Source organism: Molossus molossus, unplaced genomic scaffold, assembly GCF_014108415.1.
Source record: "Molossus molossus isolate mMolMol1 unplaced genomic scaffold, mMolMol1.p scaffold_m16_p_1, whole genome shotgun sequence".
Lineage (NCBI taxonomy): Eukaryota > Metazoa > Chordata > Mammalia > Chiroptera > Molossidae > Molossus > Molossus molossus.
This window is the reverse complement of record NW_023425344.1, coordinates 189,877,022-189,895,280: the sequence shown is the minus strand read 5'-3', so window position 1 is coordinate 189,895,280 and position 18,259 is coordinate 189,877,022. Positions and strand designations below refer to the sequence as shown.

Genomic DNA, 18,259 nt, shown 5'->3' with positions numbered 1-18,259 from the left:
CCCCTCCCCCCCCCTTCTATCTGATAATAAATAGAAAAATATCCTCAGGTGAGGAATTAAAAAAAAAAATGTTCAGAACCTGCCCTCTCTGCCCCACACACCTTGGCAGAGCTTGGTAAAGAAAATGCCCTACCTATCAACCTGCTGAATGTTGAGAGAAAAATGGTCAAGGTTTACAACCTAATATGTGCAGGCAGAGAAAGAATGCACTGAATACCATGAACCACCAAGGTAACTTGGGAGCGAAGTCTCCAGAAACCAAATTCAAAGTCATGGAAGATGGCGATTTAAATGACAGAATTCAAGACTTGCGATTATGAAGAAACTCAACGACATACAAGAAAACTCAGGCAGTTCAATGATTTTTAAAAAGTCAAAGTATATAGGATATTTGATAAACTTTATTGAAATTATTTATTCCAGTATGAAGTGGTAAGTTCTAAATGCCTATAGTACATATTCTTCAAATGAAACTTCACTGTGCCATTATGAACCAGGTTGATAATGTTTCATAATATTTAGACATCCGTATTATAAAAAATTTAACATGTCTATATTTATAAAAATTGAAAAAATAAAACATCTACAGCATTTCGGATATTTTAGCATTAAAAATGTGTTTAAATACCTATTTGATGTGACAAAAAATGATGCATTGTAACAAGGTACTTTTCAAGCTTTTACACATAACTAAAACCAAATACAATTCATCCAAAAGACTAAATATATAAAGTGGGCATTATTTAAAATTACAAAGATTTTTATTCAATGTGTGTGTTCAAGCATATGCGCCAATTTTTTTTTAAAACATTTTTAAGCAGACAAATCTAAAAGGGCCCCGTGTCCGAGGCAGCGACGGGAGCTGCTCGGCACAGCCGTGTTGAGTGTTCGTGGGGGCCACGTCTTCGGTTCATACTATTCAGAAGTGAAGTGGCCTTGAGGGCAGTGTGTGTGCTAAGTAGTCAGTCAGACAGAGAAAGACAAATACTGTATGATCTCACTTATGTGAGGATCAAAAAAACCCTGAACTCACAGAAACAAAGAACAGACTGGTGGTTGTCAGAGGCAGGGGTGAGCATGAAGGAAATGGGTGAAGGTCACACTTCAGTTATAACATGACTGAGTCCTGGGATGCAATGGACAACATGGTGACTACAGTTAACAATACTGTATCATATATTTGAAAGTTGCTAAAAGAGTACATCTTAAAATTTCTCATCACAAAGAAAAAATGCTTTTTAACTATGTGAAGTGATGGGTGTTAACCAAACATTGTGGTGATCATGTCTTACTATATTCATATACTAAATCATTATGTTGTATAACTTTAACACAATGTTCTATGTCAACTATATCTTACTGAAACTGGGAATGTTATTTTAAAAAGTGGAGCGGTCTTGCTAGAAGGAGCAAGGTGGCAGCACGGAGCTGGCAGAGGCGGGGTTGCTGCGGCTCGGGACGCACCCTCCCCCTGCTGCTGGAGGGTAGGTGGTTCCTGTCTGACAAGGAGTAAGTGAGGCAGCCCTGGGAACAGAGCCAAAATGATCAAGTTTTCTGAAACCTCATGAATCTTTTCATCTTATTTTAATGATAGCAAGAGTTAAATATAATGAGTAATAGAACATGACTAACATTTTATCTAAACATTTTTCTTTTATAATTTTTTTAATACCACGGACTCCCCCTTTTTAATGAAAACACATCAGATATTGTAAATAGAAAAACAATTTACAAAGTTGTTTACATGTAACTTTTTCAGAGTGCACCTACTGCACAAAGCAAATATGTGGGTTATTTCATTCAATTGCAATTTAATGATCGAGCTATTTCTCCTTGAAATCTAATAATCTGCCAATTTTTTAAAACACAAAGTGTTTATTTGGTCCTTTAAATGACAGGCATTCTTAGAAAATGCACTTCTCCTATACTTTAGACTTCTACTAGCTACAAGTACATAGCACCAAAATCCATTTTAATAAAATCAACATTAGTAATTAATATTTTAAAAATACAATTTCATGTAAACATACTAGAAAAATTAGAACTTTGGACAAATACGAATATAAAATTTTATAAAATGGGGAGTTAAAGCTTTTAAAAAACAGCAATTTAAAACTGCAAAGAATATTCTTTGATTAGATAACCAAATACGTTTCAGTTGGTTAGACTGCAAAACTTAAGGTCTTATAACATCTTTGGTTTAAAAATCAAGATTACTTCACAAGCCTAATCTAGTACAAAATTTTGGAGCAATGTAGAAATTCCAAAAGTTAATAAAAGGATAAGAGGTGCCAGATTAAAAAAAAATGTTTTTATTGATTTTTTTTTTTGAGAGAGAGGAAGGAAGCATCAAAGTGAGAGAGAAACGTTGATGGGCTGCCTCCTGTCCACCCCCTACGGGGGACCAAACCCGAAATCCTGAGCACATGCCACGACTGGGAATCAAACAGGGACCTCTCAGTCCATGGGACGACACTCAATTCACTGAGCCACACCGGCCGGGCTGGGGTGCCAGATTTTTAAAGATCAAAGTAAACAGCAGTTTTCTCCCCTGTGATTACAATTCTTGAAAGATTTTTCTGTATTCAATCAGATGAATGTTACCTTTAAAGTTATTTATGAAGAACTCTTTTCTTCAATTATATAATGAATTATTGTAGCTCAAGACTAGAATGGTATAAGCCAAACACCCAACTTCTTCATACTCAAGATATTACCCATAAGTACAATATACAATTTCAGGTACGGTCTCGCCTACCCATGTTAAACAGAACATGCTTTTCAATGCACTGACCTACAGGCTGCTGCGAGGTAACGGCAGCCTTATTCACCTGCTCCAGGCTGGCTGCCCGCCCTGCTGGAGCCGCGCAGTCTTTAAAATCAAGTACATTTCCACAGTTGTATATGAGAAGGAGAGAGATTAAAAAAAAAAATCAGAGCCTATAACTGAAAGGAAATAGTGCAAAGTCAATCTTCGGCCCCTTTAAAATATTGGATACTGAGTTAAAGAAACAAACACCCTGTTAAGAAGGCTTATTACCACAGTACACAAGAAGCTGCCTAGCTCACTGGATAAACTGTCCACCCTAAGCCAAAGGAGGAGATATTTTGTAATTCAATTAAAAAAATAACAACAGACCTCTCTGCTCCTCTGAAATGAGATTCTTCCCTTGAGAAAAATCTCCCTGTATATGACTGAGCCAGGCCAGAACTTCCGAGGCCGGGGCTGCTCGGCCGGGGCTGCTCGGCCGGCTCTGACCCTGCCTTCGGAGCTGTGCCGCCTGTGGTCTCCCGCTCGGAGGCTGCCCTGAAGCAGGGCAGGGACAGTCTAAGCCCTCTGTCGCCCTGGCAGTCTGCGTCATTTTTCCCACCACAGTGCACTGTTTAATTGTTTGCTCTGATCCTCTGAGTAACAGGAAAACAACTTTTGTTATGAGAAATTACTTTTACACAATATGGATAAAAATATACAAGATGAAAGGATAAACACTGGATTTATGAAGAAGAGCTTTCCTTACTGGTTGGAAAATGCGTAGTGAGTGATGATTAAATACCGTTATGGAATTTCTCACTGTGCTGTGCAACACTGGATTCACAGGCAAGCCGTTTCCAATTTCCTTTACAGTAACCATCAGTATGAATGACCGTTTTGCATGATCCTCAGACTTCACCTCCATCATGTTTACTGTAAACAATAGCTTTCTTTTTTCTTTTACCCTAAATAACCTAGAGTTGCTTATATGCCTTTTACAAGAAAGAAAATAGCTTTCCTACTCAGATGCTTTTTACTATGGGGCTTTCACAAAACTTTAATAATGTCCACCTTATTAAAATGAAAAACTGTAATAAGTTTAGACATAATATTCTTTTAAAACTTGACATGTTGCTGAGACACACCAGACAAGTAATGCAGTAACCTGGACTGCATTTCTTCCTCCTAGAGATCTGCTTCTACTTCTAAACAGGACTAGGTTTTGAGTCACCTGTTTTAAAATTCTGGCATTGTGCTTTCTTGACAGAAGCAAAAAGCACACTCTTGCCAAGTTCATGTGCTCTAAAACACGACAAACTTTTCGCATCCTGCAATCGGAAGCTTCGAAGTGCCTTGTACCGACAAGGTGCACTCCTGATCAGCAACGTCCCTTTTTGATCTAAAAAAGAGATTGGTCCTTAAAATGTTCATATTATTCTACATAAGTGAATTCCTAAACTTTCTTGTAATTGTGGTTTTTTTTAAAAACCAAGACTCATCATAAACCCCTCAATTAAGCTAAATTAAAACTGATTTTAACAGAAAGCAGAAATAATGTTTTAAAATATAAAATATTACCTACTATTGATTTTACAATTTGAAACTGGTAACTTAAACTAGAAAAAATATATATTTAAAAAAAAAAAAAACAAAGAAAGATTTCCAGTCTTTTCCCTCCTACCCAGGAAAATTTTATATCTGATATCGCCAACATGAGTCCTTGACCTTTCGAAGTCTTCCAAAGGTTGTACCTTGGTGGACTTACTGGTGGTCTCCTTCAACTCGTCTCTTGCGAACTGTGAAAAAAATAAAGGATGTTAGAAATCCCTGTTTCTTTGTATAAATTTAACTTGCTTGTTATGAACAAGTTTCTATATAATCCAGCTATAGTTGTACAAAAATGAAAGGTCTGTTTCCAGTTCACATGGTCATTACAGTAAAAAATTCACACCCTTCTTCCTGGTCATTCACCTGTGGAGAAGTGAGGGCTTCAAAATGAGAAGCACATGCCCTAAGCTCCCCTGTGCTTACTGAGCACACGTTAGCCATCATCTTCGTGCACTGTGCCTGTCTCATCTGTTCATTAAAAAAGTTTATAGCCCTGCTGCTGTGGCTAGGCTGGTTGAGGTAGCAGGTTCAATTCCTAGTCAGGGCACATGCCCAAGTTGCAGGCTCGAGCCCCAGTAAGAGGGGTGCAAGAGGCAGCCAATCAATGTTTCTCTCTAATTGATGCTTCTCTCTCTCCCACTCCCTCCTTCTCTCTCAAATCAATTAAAAATAAATAAATAAAAATTTATATCTCCATTAAAAATGTTTAATACATTACTGTGTTAAATTTTGAAAGGCCACTCAGGCAGCTGGGATTAGAAAGTATTAAAAGCATTCGCCATGTTCTTCTGATTGGGCACTATGATTTATTTCCTTAGCCTGTTGAAAGAACATAGCAGAAACGGCTTTGTCATTCATTTTTAAAATTGACTTGCTACTGCTCTCCAAATTTTCCTTCTCTTTTCTCCTACAAAATGAACTGGTTCAGGGCTCTGACAAAACAACAAATGCAGAGTAATGAAAATCTTAGACCCTGGTAATGTGGTCAGGTCATAGCTGGCTACCACAAACTTTGGCTGCCAGAGGTCACTCAACTAGTTCAGCTGACGGAGTAAAGAAAGGTGCACCTGAGCCCCGCCAGTGAGGCTCATGGACTGAGCAGCGTTCCATGGACCGAGAGGTCCCAGTTTGACTCCCAGTCAGGGCACATGCCTGGATTTCAGCTTGATCCCTAGCAGGGGGCATGTAGGAGGCAGCTGATCGATGTTTTTCACATCAATGTTTCTCTCTCTCTCTCTAAAAATCAATAAAAACATAAAAAAATTAGAGAACAGTGAATGTATTTGAGGACTCCCTCCCCCAGCCTCTTCATGGACTGGTGACCCTAAACCACGAGGCTGTGCTCACTGGTAGCAGGGCACGGTCTTCAGCTTCAGGACCTTGCTACCTTCGCTGTTACCTATCAGCCACCAGAGTGCATGTCCCAAGAGCCATCGGGCCAGGGCTCCTCCGCATAGTGGCCAAACCCAATTCAGAGAGGACGAAAAGCACAGGTTCCGGAGTCAGCAACAAACAAATGTGAATCATGGCTCTATGTCGCTTTTTTGTAGTGTGTTTTTCCCCAAGAAAGTTAACCTCTCTGAGTCGCAACTCATCCTCCATAACAGAAGAATGAGATCTGTACCCCGTGGCTGTGCATTTAGAGGCACGACGAGCTACTTAGCGTACCGAGAACATGTAAGTGCTCGATGAAGAGTCCTCACTTCCCCGCCCACGGCAGTGGGGTCACAGGATGGTCCCGAGGCTCTGGTAAGCCATCTTTTTGGGGTGAGGAAAGCCAATTTAGCTTTTATAATTAGAGGAGTTATATTATGCATTATTGATTTTGATACCCTTACCAGCAAGTTCTCTGGTTATGTGAGATTTTTGGTCTATGAATTTTATACTCTCTTCTGTCTACGGAGGCAGGCAAACCGCCCTTGTTCAGCTTGAACAGAGGAATGAAAAGCCACACCAGGTGCACCTGGCCACCTGGCCAGGCTACGGGAGCTCTGCCCTCACACTGTTCTCACTGCTAGCTTCTGCTCCTGGCCTTCAATAGATGAGACCAGACTCAAATAATGTGCATAAAAGCTTGTCCAGCCATTGGCTGAGTGCTAGCTAGAAAATAAAAACCAGAAGGACAAACATATGAAGGCCCCATGAACATTTTTATACTTATCGACTTAAATACTCCCGACCCTAATCTCAGTCCCTGTCGAAAAAGCACAAGTTTCCTGTGTTTGCTGAAATACTAAGGGGGAAAAATAAATAAATGGAGACTTTAGTCCTCAAAATCAAACCTACTTCATGTATATAGATCACTGAAAAGTATAGAAATATCTGAGAGGCAGACCAGATAATTGTTTAAGGTTGACCATTTCCAAGAAAATAGTGAATTGTGTGGCTGGATTTTGATGTTACTGGTAGATCGTCTCAGATGTCAAAATCTATGTTATAAAAGAAAACTAAACATGTATTATAAACAAGACTTACAGGAGAGTGGAGCAAATAAAAACTGTAGGAAATTATGAAGTTAGCTGGTGTAAAGATAGGAATATAAGACTCAAAGTTCAACAGAATATTGCCAATGACTGTGCTGTTTTAACTGTCTTAGCTGGAGAGATGGTGAGTAGGTAGGATTATTTCAAGGAACAGTAGAAACTAAGAAAAAGTGGAAGAGGGAAAGACGTTATCCAAATCAGACAACAAAGATCTGATATACTCCCATTTGCAAGGCGAAGAAAAATGATATGACCAAGAGATTCTGTACAAGTTCTGAGTCTTGTTCTTTGATCTCTCTCTCCAGAGACTACACATTACACTGCATGTAAAAAAACATGTCTTCAGGCTTCCACCCTGGCCCACAGGCAGAGATCGAAGTGGAGGGCTGAGAAAGACCAAGCCAAGGGTGCTGGAGCACAACACAGCAGAGATGGAGCAAAGGGCCGCTCGGCCTCCTCGCTGTCACTCGGTGCCACTGTCACCTTCCAGCAACTCCTCGGTTCAGCCTCCAGGTGAGAGGTTTAGAAATTTGGCCCCGTTATCAATTCTTTGGCAATTTTTGTCCAAAACCCACTCCACTAATATAACTTCTCAACATTTCATGATCAGCTGATTGCACAAAGTTCTCCTTAACCTCATATCCTCTCTATCACCAAAAGTAGTAAGAATTGCTCTGGAACTGTCATTTGGATCATGCTCATGCGTTCAGTTGCCTATGATGGCTCACAAACGCGTCCCATACAGAATCAAAGAAATCTAAGTTGTTTACCGTGTGATCTTAGTGCCCTCTTCCTGCAGTTCCTTCTGAATCTGCTGACATTCCTTTTTCACTGTTAGCATCAAGCAGCGCGTACTTAGGAAAGTTTATTCTGGAGGCAGCATCCTGCCATGACAGCCAGTTCTCAAAATCTGCAGGCTCTCCTCAGCATACAAATAACCTGCCTGCTCCCAAATCTGAGCTGCTCTCCACGCAATGCCCCACGCCAGGAACGTCCGTGTTCTCACTTCAAGCCGGAGAATCTAGTCTAGGTAAGAGTGAAACAGCCCTGGGGGAAGGCGGGGAGGCCACAGCACAGGGCCGTTTGCTTTCTCTCAGTTCTGCTTCGTGTCCGACCACAACTTTAACATGAATTCTGTCACATATGGCCAAGGACAGCTACTCAGCTGCTCCGTGTCAACACAGAGCAGCCTAGGAAATCATTTTTATCTGTTTCCTCACCTTCCATCTGCCAGAAGTCCCCTCACTCACTTCTTATAGAAACCTGGGCGAAGTGCTGGGCGGAAGAGCACAGCTGCGGAGGCCTCGCCCAGGCTGGGTCCTGGCGTGGACATGGGCGCTCACTGTGCTGCCCTCCTGTCCAACAGCGGCTGGGACCACCTGTCTGCTGGACACACTGGTGACAGATGGTTGGGGCTACAAATTTTTTTGGGGGGATTCTTGGATAACTAAGGTAGTTTCAGAGGTTGCTTTGGCTTGTTTATGGCTATTTAGTTACCAGAAAATTATACTTTAAGCAGGGTTCAAATTCTATCACTTACTTTACTCAATAAATCTGTATTAAGTACCTACTATTGTCAGAGAGCTGTGGATTCAACAGAGACATTGCTCTAGCTCTCAAAAAGCTTAGTCTTTGAAAATAATTACAATAAAGTATAACTAAATTACTAAGTAAAAACTTTTTAGAGCCAATAATCTACATGTTCTTGAAACTCTCCAATTATTTGTGTACTTCAGTCAGACTTGAGAAACACAACTCTAAAAAGCAAAATTAAACACCTGAAGGAAAATATCAAAACCAATTAGCATGGCTTTGCAAACTACATCTGCAATAAAAAATACATCAATTTCACCTTTTAAAGAGCAAGAGGCAAAAATCTCCTATAGGAAACTACAGTCAGCAAAGAACAGAGAGAGTTTGAACTAATACTTTTCACAGTGATCGGGATTAATGGAATGCAAGCATATTTCTTCTGCTCTAGAAACTTTTAAAGAATACACATTCAAAAAAGTGCTGGCGAGGATGTGGAGAAAAGGGGACTCTAGTCCACTGCTGGTGGGAATGCAGACTGGTGCAGCCACTATGGAAAACAATATGGTGTTTCCTCAAAAAATTAAAAATTGAACCAGTGATCCCACTTCTAGGAACATATCCTAAGAAGCCTGAAACACCAATCAGAAAGAATATATGTACCCCTATGTTCATGGCAGCACTATTTACAATAGCAAAGATCTGGAAACAGCCCAAGTATCCATCAGTAGATAAGTGGATAAAAAAGCAGTGGTACATATACACAATGGAGTACTATGCAGCTGTAAGAAAGAAAGATCTTTTATCCTTTGAGATGACATGGAGAGACCTGGAGAATATTATACTAAGTGAAACAAGTCAATCAGAGAAAGACAAATACCACACGATCTCACTTATTTGTGGAATATAATGAACAAAATAAGCTGATGAACAACAGATCCAGAGGCATGGAAGTAGAGAACAGACTGACAAACCTCAGTGGGGGGATGGCGAGTGGGGGTGGAGGTGCGGGGTGGGAAGAGATAAACTAAAGAACTTAGATGCATATATGCATAACCAACGGACACAGACATCAGTGTGGTGAAGGTGGGGGCGGGGGTGCACGAAGAGGAGGATGTCAATGGGGAAAAAAGGAGGGACATCTGTGATACTTCCAACAATAAAGATAAAAAAATTAACCAGAAAAAAATACAAATTCAAATATGGCTGAAGCTTGAAAGAACTGCGTTGTTTTGCAATGTTACTCCCTTTAGGAAGTTTCAATTGTCTAAATGCATCTTTTAAAATATTTCAATGACAAACATCAAACTTAAAAGAAGAGTTGATATTTGGAAATATGTAGAAACAAAATTGTGAGCATCACATTCTTTAATTCAGCCTTGGCTGGAAATCTTAGTTCAAGCAGCAGCCACGGCCGCAGCAGTTCAACAGGAACCATGAAACAGTGGAGACACGGGCCCAGATGTGGGCAGTGAGAAGGCAAGTGCCCGTGACAGCTGTGTTAGGGAGACCTAAGTACAGCAAACGTTAATAAATCGCCTGTAAAACTCGGGTTAGAACTATAATTATTCTATATTTTATCATATAAAGTTGAGTTTGTTTGATAAAAAGGGCAAAAATGTTACTGTAATGTTGAAATCTTTTTTTTTGTAACAGCTCCAAGGATTGACTTATAGCTGAGAAGAAAACATTTATTATAGGAAGTATAACTGTTTGTTGTAGAAAACCATCCACTCAAAGCTGTGAAACATGATTGTCAGAGGAGGTAGATTTTACCCACTAACCAACCCCATAACCTCACTTAAAATGAATGCTGATCCAATCAGTATAAAAAGGACCATGCATTTAAGAAACACAGGCCAAGTAATCTCACTGTTAAAATTTATTTTAAAAGTATAAAAAAGCTTCTCCAATATATAAGCTTAATGGCACAATTCAGAAATTTGATTCAATCCTGCATGCCTTACCTAAGTCATTGTTTTTCGTTATAGCATTAGCTGCCCTGGTTCGGGGTCCCTGCTGTGTAAACTGATATCCAAACTTAAGGATATTTGTATTTTCCTCAAGCATCTTGGCCATTTCCAATTCTACAGCCGTCCCCAACTGCTGCCTCTGGAATAATTAGAAATAAAGAATAGTTGTAATAAATTAGATCAAAATACTTTCAAAGTAAGTCAAGACTGAGACATTGAGGTATATGCTGATTCTGTTGATCGTTTAAATTTTTCCCAATTCTTATTAACATACATGAGAGAAACAAAATTTTAAATTTCAGTATAAACCATACAGACATAAAAAAATTGTGGATTACCATAAGAGATACCCTTCATACCCACAGGATGACTATGATTAAAAAAAAAAAAAAAAAGAAACCAGAAAATAATAAGGGTTGGCAAGAATGTGTTAAAAGTGGGACCCTCAGAAATGCTGGTAGGAATGTCAAATGGTCCAGTTGGTGTGGAAAACAACTTGGCATTCCTTAAAAAGTTAAACCTAGAGTTACCACATGACCTAGCAATGCCACTTCTGGGTACATACCCACAAAAATGAAAACACATATTCATACAAGAACCTTGATGGCCCTGGCCAGTTTGGCTCAGCAGTTAGAGCGTGGGCACGCAGACCAGAGAGTCTCAGGTTCAGTCCCCGGCCCCAGTTGGGGTTGTACAGGAGGCAACCAGTCGATGTGTCTCTCTCACATCGATGTTTCTCTGTCTCTTCCTCCTTCTTTCCCTCCCGCTCTATCTGAAGATAAATGTAAAAAATGTCCTCAGGTGACGATTAAAAAAACCTTGATGAACGTTCACAGCAGCTTTATTCCTAATATTAAAAAAGCAGAAACAACCCAAATGTAACAATATAATTTAGCCATAAAAAAAAGTACTCACATATGCTATAACATGGATAAACCCCCAAAACATTTTGCTAAGGAAAAGAAGGCAGACACAAAAGACTACATATTATACAATTCCATTTATATGAACTGTTCACAACAGACAAACACATAGGGATAGAAAGTAGATTAGCGGTTGCCAGGGGCTGGTGGGAATGGGGAATAGGGAGCGACGGCTGATGGGTATGGAGCTTCTTTTTGAGATGATAAGAACGTTCTGGAATTAGACAGTGGTGATGGCTGCACAACTCTATGAATATACTAAAGACCTATGCTAAAAATATTAAATTAATATTCTGGATACCACCAATGTCCTCCCATCCCCTTTCAGGCCACCAGCCTTCCACAAGCCTCCTGAGTCCCCAAGCCCCACACAGCAGTGCAGGGTGTAGCTTCCTCCAAGTTGCTGCTGCGGAACACTGACCTGATTGTCGATCTTGAGCTCTGTCAGGGTCTCATTATCTCTTAAAGCATCAATCAGTGCCAGAACCCCAGCTCCTGTAATAAAGTTGGACTCCATATTTAAGCTCTTCAAATTTTTGTTCACTCTCAGCATATCTGCAAAAGCCTAGAAGTAAAAGAAAATATCTGGAGATTAAAATTTGACAGCACCTATTACACACTGTACATGCCATAGACAAATATACTAATTAGCATAACTGCCTTCACGTTTCTCATTAGATTGTTTTAACTGCACACCTACCTCCCAGGACCCATTCTGCACATGTGCCCTGTCACACTCTTTAGATTTTTTTGCCACGTGTAATTCTCTGTTGGTAACATTTTCCACTGCTATTTACATTATGTTCATTCGCACCCTTTGTCATGTTTCTTTCTCCTGTCCTCATCCTTTCTGTCAGTTTCTGGGTAGGACTAACTTCATCAATGTCTCTTTGGAACATCTTTTCTTATTCGGGTCTTGGTGCAGCTGGATTACTGTGGAGCCAAATGGGGGTCAACTAAGGACTAATTTCCAAGGCAGAGACCAAAAGGTATGCCCGAGGCAGAAGATCAGAAAAGGAACACAGATAACTAGACCTGCAAGAGCACAGAGAGTATGGAGAAGAGGACGCTGACGATATATTCCGTTCCTCAAGGAATGCTCTGTGTTTAGTCTGCTTCCGTTCCTATCTTACAGGATATGGTAGTGCCAGGCATACACACCATATTAATTTATTCACTAACAGAAACCTGTAAGTGAGAAGAAGAGGAAAAGGAGAGGGAGGGAGAGAGAGAGGGGGAAGTCAGCATATGAGTGAGTTTATATAAAATAGCCCCTTACAGGGGTCAAACTCCAGAAAACACAAGGTCAAACTCCAGAAAATATGTGGAAGATCCAGCTTCAAGTTAAAGTCAACATAAAGAAAGGCAACGGGGGGAAAGAAATACGAAAAAGAACTTAGAACAGATTATCTACACACTTGTACTTTCCATTAGCGACAACTAGCTATGTGACCTGGAACCAATTCCTTAGTCATCCTCTGTACATACATTTACTCAAATATTACCGATGGCTTATTATTTGGTAAGTGCTTCTGTGTAGATCCAGAAATAAAACATGCCTGATGGAACTTGCATTCCAGTGGGCAGCCCAGATCATGAGTGAGCAAGATGCAATGTTAGAGGTAGCAAGGCCACGGGGAAGACAGAAAGGGAAAGCAGGGTAAATGGGAGGTACAGAGGCAGGGCTGGGGTTGCTATTTTAGATACTGTGGTCAGGAAAGGCCTCAGCTAAAAGGTGACGTCTCAGCAGACTCCAAGCGATGAAGTGAAATTATGTGGAATATCTTCAGGGACAAAGTTCCAGGCAAGAGGAGCAAGTGAAAAGGCCCTGAGCTGGGATCACACATGGCATGTCCAAGAGCAAGAGGCTGTACGGCGGGAGCAGAACGAGAGGGCGAGGAGAGGAGGTCTGCTCATGTAGACCTTGTAAGGCCATTTGAAGATTTTGATTTTTACTTGAACTGACATAGGGAGCTTCTGGAATGTTCTGAGTATAGAAATGAGATAATTAAGTTTTAAAAGGATCACTTTTGATGTGTGTGAAGAGTTGGCTTTGGGTGGGGAAGCAATAATCCAGAGAAGAGGAAGCAGCGGCTACACCAGGACAGGAGTTGTGAAAATGGTGAGAAGTGGTTGGATTCTAGAAATGTTTTGAAGCCAGGGATGGATATACACTTACGGCTCTGAGAAAGGAAAATCAAGGGTGACTCCATTTCTTTTTGTCTTGAGCAAATGAAAGAATGAAGTTGCCATTTATAGAGAAAGGAAAAAGTGTGAGAGAAGCAGGGATGAGATGCAAGTTAGGAGTCTGGACTGGGATTTACATCTGAGATACTCACTAGACACCCAACTAAAGCCATTAAGTAAGTAGCTGGACAAGAATATGGAGTTCAGGGGAGAGGTATGAACTGGGTAATAACACTGATAATCATCAGCATACATAGATAATATACAGCAATGAAACAGAATGAGATCACCCAGAAAATGAACGCAGACAGAGAAGAGGGCCTACGACCGAGCCGAGCTGTTCCAATGCTCAGAGCTCGGAGAGCAGAGGAGGGACCAGCACAGGGACAAGGAAGGAATTTCCAGAAGAGGCAGGAGCAGAATCAAAGGGAGTGATGTCCTCAAGGCCAAATGAAGAAAAAGATTCACACCATGATCAAGGGAGAATTTACCCCAGAAATGCAAGGTTGATTTAATATACAAAATTTAATCAATGTAATATACCACATTAATGGAATAAAGGACAAAAACATGATCATCTCAATAGACACAGAAAAAGCATCTGATAAGACCCAACATTACAGATCCATAAACAGAATCTTCTGCAGATGGTAAATTGCTATGGAACTTTATGTACTGACATGAAAAGATCTCTAAGACATATTGCAGAATAAAAAGACTGCAGAACAGCATATATTGCATGACTCCATTTATGTTTTTAAAAATTACAGAAAGGAAATATAAGAAAAAATAAACATAAAGAGCAATAAATCATGTACTACTTAACACAGAGCTAAACATCAATTGAAAAAAAAAGAGTAAATCTTGCTCATAAAATCAGTTTAGCCATCTCTGTAACTCTGGTACGTAGTTATAATTTCAATATTATCAACAGCAACTTACAGAGAATGAACTGATGAGTGCCAGAGGGGAGGGGGATTGGAGGTGCAGGTGAAAAAAATGAAGAGATTAACAAGTACAGACTGGTAGCTACAAAATAGTCATGGAGATATAAAGTACAGTATAGAAAATATAGTCAATAATATTGTAATACCTATCTATGGTGCCATTCCTTTCTCACAGGACATAGTAAGTTTATATAAAATAACCCCTTAGGCCCTGGCTGGTTTGGCTCAGTGGTTGGAGTGTCGACCTGCAGACTGAAGGGTCGCTGGTTGTATTCCAGTCAAGGACATGTACCTGGGTTGCAGGTTCGATCCCTGGCTCCAGTCTGGGTCATATGGGAGGCAACCAATCGATGTTTCTCTCTCTCTCCTGCTCCCTCCCTGCCCCCCAACCCCACTCTATCTAAAAAAAAAAATCAATGAAAAAATATCCTTGGGTGAGGATTAACAAAAACAAAAACAAAAAACAGGCCCCCTTAGCCCTGGCTAGTTTTGCTCAGTGGTTAGCGTGTCGGCCTGTAGTCCAGAGAGACCCAGGTTCGGTTCCCGCTAAGGGCACGTACTTCAGTTGCAGTTTGTCCCTGGCCCTGGTTGGGCCCTGTGGGAGGCAGCCACTCGATGTGTCCCTTTCACATCGATGTTTCTCTCTCTCTCTTCCTCTTTCCTTCCCACTCTATCTGAACAAAAAAATGGAAGAATGTCCTCGGGTGAGGATAAAAAATAAAATAGCCCCCCTTAGACTTCCTGGGGGGATCCCTTTATAAGTTATATAAATGTCTAATCACTATGCTGTACACTTGAAACTAATATAATATTGAATGTCAACTGTAATTGAATCATTTTTTTTTTTAAAGTAGCTTACTTACAATTGCAACAGGATCATTGCTCCGTGTGGCTGCAAGACTTAAACATTTCACATGTGTGTTGGTTTCCAAAGCCTTCGCAAAATCTTTTAGGGTTGGAATCGGAATATTCTTGAAAGACAGTAATGTGAAACATTACATTTGGTTTTAGGGCATTCAGTCCATTAATAGAATAAATATTTGTATTTACCCTTTCTCACGAAAATGTTCTCAGAAATTATATAAACACACAACAGTCTACAAATGAAAATATCTATATCCATATCTATTTGACTTCTCTAACATGGTTCATCTGTACAAACTACTGACCAGAGCAGAGGACATATCACCATTTCTCTAGTATTTAGATTAAAGAAGCTCTTGCTATTCTACATTTAATTATTCAAATTATAAGAAGTCAACACCGGAGTATCCAAAGTGGATCCATTTTCTACAAAGAGAAAGATGTGCAGTCCACCTCTAGTGAGTATGATTCATGAGGAAGATGACATACTGGTCTTAGTCCCTTAGTTTAAACTACAAGGTACTAAGATAGATTAACTCTACACTACTTAAAATGTGGAAAGATAGCCCTGGCCAGTTTGGCTCAGCAGTTAGAGCATTGGCCTGTGGACCAAAGAGTCATGGCTTCGATTCCAGTCAAGGGCATGTACCTCAGTTGTGGTTCGGTCCCTGGCCCTGATTGGTGTCGCATGGGAGGCAGCCAGTTGATGTGTCTCTCTCACATCGATGTTTCTCTCTCTCTGTCTCTCCCCCCCCCCATCCCCACTCTATCTGAAAATGGAGAAAAATATCCTCAGGTGAGGATTAAAAAAATTTTTTCCCAAAAGAAATAGTTCTAGAAGGCACTAATTTTCCCTTTCAGTCCCAAGACTTTAATTCCCTGCAGCCTGGTTATTTTCAGATCATTACTGCTGATTTACAGAGACTTATGAAAATAATTTTTAATAAATGAATAAAATTAATAATCAGCTAGGGATATTAGCTTTTTCCAAGGCTTTCTTCCACTCACAGGAAGGAACACCCACTGAAGGAGTGCAGAGGTCTTTCCCCGAGGTTCTTATAATTTCCAGATGTTTCCTCTATCCTCAGTTCAGATAAATCAAGACTTAATACTCAAGAGAAATGAAAACATGTTCTCGCAAAACATATGACTGCATGTGAATGTGTACAGTGGCTTTATTTATAATCATCCCAAAATGGAAGCAACCCATACATCTATCAACTGATGAATGGGAAACCAAATTGCACTATATCCAAACAACAGAATACTACTCAACAATACAAAGGAACAACTATGATATAAGCAACAACATGGATAAATCTCAAATGCATTATGCTAACAGAAAAACGCCAGATGCAAAAGGCAACATACTACATGGTTCCATTTATACGACATTCTGGAAAAGGCAAAACGACAGGGAAAGAAAACAGCAGTGATTGTCAGGCCAGAGCTGGGGACAGAGAATGACGACAAAGGGGTGTGCCGTGTTCTACATCTGATTGTGCTAGTGGTTGTACAACTGTATGGGTTTGTCAAAACTCACAAGGGAGAATTTTCCTTTATATAATTATACCTCAAGAAACCCGATTAAAAAAACAAAACCCAAAAGACTAAATGCTCTTAAAAGTAGGCAGTACTTTAAAAACCAGAGAGTTACACTGACAGTCCAGTAGGATTTACATTTTTATTTATTTTTTTAGGATTTACATTTTTGTGTGATAGTCTTTATAAAGCAAGTCAGAAAAATGCCACATTAATTTTTAAAATATGAAGGAATCCGTGGAGCAAAAATTTTACCTTCAAGTAGAAAGAATTATACTATATCAAAACTGCCCAGCTCTATCCTGGATTTACCTGACCCAGCAATTCAAAACTTTGCCTAGCACACCTACCTTTATATTATTCAAATTAACTTCAATAAGACGAACATCGTTTTCTTTAATTCTCTTTAAACTCTCTTCAACGTTGGTTGGATTTGGTGGCTCATCAAATACTGGGAGGATCTTTTCACCTTTTACCACATCTGCAGTAACCAGTGAGAAGAGCAAGGGCCTCAGTGGTTGATACTATTACAGTGGATGCATATATCAACCTGGTAACACACAGACCACGAGCACATGTGTGCCCACATGCACGCACACACACACTCAGTAGGACTATTTTAAAGTTTCTTACCCACAATTTCTAAAATACCCTCTGTGTGTTAACACATAAAGTGCTCGAATAAAATTTTATTGAATATATACCAAAGACAATTCAACATTTTATTTACAATATGCAGCCTTCAAAAACAAGTATTTTTACTGCCTCTTGGTGTATTACAAGATATCTTTACCACTAAAATACATTTGATAACACAGGCCAATGATCCCATTTATTTTTAGCAATGTTGAAGATAAAGTTCAAATATGATCAAATCTATTATCTTGCATGATTTCTCTGAGATCTGCTAGTAATTACTGAAAAGGCAGTGAATCACAGACTTGAAGAAACAGCCTCGATGAGAAGAACAAGGTGACAGGGAATACTACACAATAGGAAAGGGGGAGGACTCTCTATTCGGAAGACAAGCAGGAGTAAGAAATGGGGAGACACAGAGAGGTAACAGTACACAGAGGAGCTACTGAGGCAGAAACTCCAACAACTACTTCTTTCCTTCACTCCTATCCCCAATCCTTCACCATGTATACTACACTCACACATGAGCAGGACGCAACTATGCAAAGTTGAAAGAGGACCTAGAAGTCTTAAACCCTCTAATGAGATACATCTGCTTTGAGGTGTGTGTGTGGAGGTCTATGAACACCTATAACAGGAAAACTTTTATGGATAAATTTTCTGGGGAAAACACCTATAGCATCAGATTCTCAGAGAGTCAGATGACCACAAATGTTAAGAACAACTGACATGGAAAAGAATGGCAGGGTCTTCCCATCTGCCCTCCTCTATTTTTTTTTTTTATCATCCTCACATTTTTCCATTTTTTGTTTAG

At 39.9% G+C, this 18,259-nt stretch overlaps 1 protein-coding gene across 5 annotated transcripts in view; it reads right to left on the bottom strand.

Annotated features, from left to right (window-relative positions):
• Nucleotides 1-437: 437 nt before the first annotated feature.
• The window catches only part of TMOD3 (tropomodulin 3), an 81,867-nt gene continuing 64,045 nt past the window's right edge, over nt 438-18,259 (bottom strand). For all 5 annotated transcript variants that reach the window (XM_036263894.1, XM_036263903.1, XM_036263926.1 and 2 more), the window contains 5 exons: nt 17,160-17,290; nt 15,267-15,374; nt 11,691-11,834; nt 10,341-10,485; nt 438-4,548 (listed from right to left, as the gene is read on the bottom strand). In XM_036263894.1, coding sequence (XP_036119787.1) covers nt 4,514-4,548; nt 10,341-10,485; nt 11,691-11,834; nt 15,267-15,374; nt 17,160-17,290 — 563 coding nt within the window. In that variant the 3' untranslated portion in view covers nt 438-4,513. The remainder of the gene's footprint in view (nt 4,549-10,340; nt 10,486-11,690; nt 11,835-15,266; nt 15,375-17,159; nt 17,291-18,259) is intronic.